Here is a 2,868-nt window from a genome sequence, read left to right on the forward strand (position 1 = left end):
TGGGCACTGTCGGAGGGTCAGTGCTGAGGAAGCCAAAAACACCAGGAATATCCTTGAGGCTGTTATGCCCCTCAATGCCTCCCCCAAAGTCCATCCCTGAGCTAGCAGGCGGTGTCTTGGGTCCAGATGACGCCATTGACCGTTTGTGGGATCTTGCTATGAAGAGTGGAGAAAGGGTGATTCGGTCACAGGGAGCCCCGCTCCTGCACAGCAAGATCCCACAGGCAGCGTTCTGGGGCACTTGCCTGTATTTCCTCAACGTCAGCGATCCAGGCCCTGGCTTTTGACAGCGCCTCCTTCAGGGCCACGATGTTGGGCAGTTCGACCGGGATGTTCTCTGCTTCCTTTATGATCGCCTCGAGTGTGGCGGGAGCATGTTTCTGTCTGAACACAAAAGGATGTGTGAGAGGGGCGGAGAGAGAGAGACGCACACGGACACAGGCACACGGACACAGGCACACAGGCACACGGACACAGGCACACGGACACAGGCACACGGACACAGGCACACGGACACAGGCACACGGACACAGGCACACGGACACATACAGAGGCACAGGCACGTGGACACAGGCGCGAGGGCACACACGCAGGCACAGGCACATGGACACAGGCGCGCGGACACACAGGCACAGGCGCACGGACACACAGGCACAGGCGCACGGACACACACACACAGGCACAGACGCGTACACACATACAGGCACAGACGCGTACAAAGAAACACACACACAGGCGTGTACACACACATAAGCACTCTGCAGTTCCACTCCCCCCCACCCAGCTCCCAATTCCCACAAATGTTACACTGGAACAGGAGACCATTCAGCCCCTCCTCCTCCAGCCTGTTACATGGGAGCAGGAGGCCATTCAGCCCCTCCTCCCCCAGCCTGTCACACAGGAACAGGAGGCCATTCAGCCCCATATTCCATCCCCCAGAGTGGAGGGAGAGTGAGCCCTGGTCTCTCCGTCTCCCATTTCCGAGGGGATATTGGGTGGTGGGGGGGGGGTTAGGTGTTGGGTTGTCTTGTGGGGAACATGAGGCTGCGGGTCTCAGTCCCCTCTCCCCGTACCTTTCAGCGGAAGACCAGCCGACCTGCAGCGACTGTGAGAGCACCGTCTGTCGGGATAACATCCTGGAGGGAATCCAGTCCAGGAAACTCCTCACCTCCGGGTATTACGCCATCCCCTTCCTCAACAGCAAACCCAAAGGTGAGTCTGGGATAGGAAAGTGGGGGGTGGGGAGGCTGAACGGCCTCCCTTCTCTCTCTCTCTCTCTCTCTCTCCCTCCCGCGGGGTCGGAACACGATGCCGAAACCATTGCAGAATTCCAAGAAGTGTTTGGGAAAAGCTCTGCGGGGTGGGACCGACAGGAGCAAACCCGTGCACCCCCTCTGCATCTCCAGCCTGCTACACAGGAACAGGAGGCCATTCAGCCCCCTCCCCCAGCCTGTTACACAGGAACAGGAGACGATTCAGCCCAATACCAGGCCTCCAGACATCTCCCTCCCTCCGCCCGGTACCTGTCCCTCCCACCCTCCCTCCCATACGTGTCCCTCCCTCCCTCCGCCCGGTACCTGGCCTCCAGGCAGATTTGCGCTTTCTCCTCCCAGCGTTCGGAGATGGTGAGCAGTTCCTGGAGTTCTGCCATCGCCTTCTCCACGGCTGGGTTCGAGGCGAGTTTGGAGCCAGCCTCGATCAGAGGCCTCATCAGCTCCAGGGTGACCCGGCCAGAGGCTGCCAGGGTCTCTCGCACCTGGTCCAGCCACTCGGCCTGCTGCGCCTCATGCTGCAGTTTGGCAATCTCCGGGAGCTCCACAGCTAACTGCTGACCCTGCTCTATCAGCTGACGGAACTCCTGAGAGTTGGCAGGAAGTTCCTTCAGGGCGGCTTGGGTCTGCGTTTGGAACTTCTCCACATCCTCCAGCAGCTCCTAGGGGACACAGACAGAACAGCACGTCACTTTGGGAACTGGGGATAGAGCCATTGGCAGGGGCTCCAGCAACCGCAGTGTTCACCGGGAGGGTTGGACCAGAACTTCATGTCAGAGACACAGTGACACTCCTCTACTCTTCCAACTAACGCTAAAGCTCCCTCTACACTGTCCCCCATCAAACACTCCCAGGGACAGGGACAGCACGGGGTTAGATACAGAGTAAAGCTCCCTCTACACTGTCCCCAGTCAAACACTCCCAGGGACAGGGCCAGCCCGGGGTTCACTAAGTGACGATGCTGTGAGTAATAAACTCTGTCAGCACCTCCAGGGCAGGGACAGCACGGGGTTAGATACAGAGTAAAGCTCCCTCTACCCTGCCCTCCATCAAACAATCCCAGGTACAGCACAGAATTAGATACAGAGTAAAGCTCTCTCTACACTGTCCCCCCATCAAATACTCCCAGGGACAGGGACAGCATGGGGTTAGATACAGAGTAAAGCTCCCTCTACACTGTTCCCCCATCAAACACTCCCAGGACTTGGCCAGCACGGGGTTAGATCCAGAGTAAAGCTCCCTCTACACTGTCCCCAGTCAAACACTCCTAGGGACAGGGCCAGCCCGGGGTTCACTAAGTGACGATGCTGTGAGTAATAAACTCTGTCAGCACCTCAGGCTGCAAGAAGGGAGTTGAAGCCAGTCGTGCCGTGTTCGGGGAGCGGTGGGAGGCTGAGCTACTCACCTGGACCTCCTGGATCTGAGTGATGACACAGGGCAGGCCCTGGAGCTGCTCAATGAAGATCCGCAGCTCACCCACGGTCAGCTTCACCGGAGTTTTCCCACCTTCCTGCAGCGGCCTGTGGGGGCAACAGGGACAGCTATGATCAAGACCGAGGGACGGGACGGGGGGATGGAAACGGGATGGTGGGAGGGA

At 58.7% G+C, this 2,868-nt stretch overlaps 1 protein-coding gene across 1 annotated transcript in view; it reads right to left on the minus strand.

The window, feature by feature from the left end:
- Window positions 1-245: 245 nt before the first annotated feature.
- The window catches only part of LOC122547378 (lysine-specific demethylase 5C-like), a gene marked incomplete at both ends in the record, with an annotated part of 24,508 nt that continues 21,885 nt past the window's right edge, over window positions 246-2,868 (minus strand). The window contains 3 exons of the mRNA XM_043686005.1: window positions 246-384; window positions 1,578-1,933; window positions 2,677-2,791. Coding sequence (XP_043541940.1) covers window positions 246-384; window positions 1,578-1,933; window positions 2,677-2,791 — 610 coding nt within the window. The remainder of the gene's footprint in view (window positions 385-1,577; window positions 1,934-2,676; window positions 2,792-2,868) is intronic.

This window comes from Chiloscyllium plagiosum, unplaced genomic scaffold, assembly GCF_004010195.1.
Source record: "Chiloscyllium plagiosum isolate BGI_BamShark_2017 unplaced genomic scaffold, ASM401019v2 scaf_12308, whole genome shotgun sequence".
NCBI classification, from domain to species: domain Eukaryota; kingdom Metazoa; phylum Chordata; class Chondrichthyes; order Orectolobiformes; family Hemiscylliidae; genus Chiloscyllium; species Chiloscyllium plagiosum.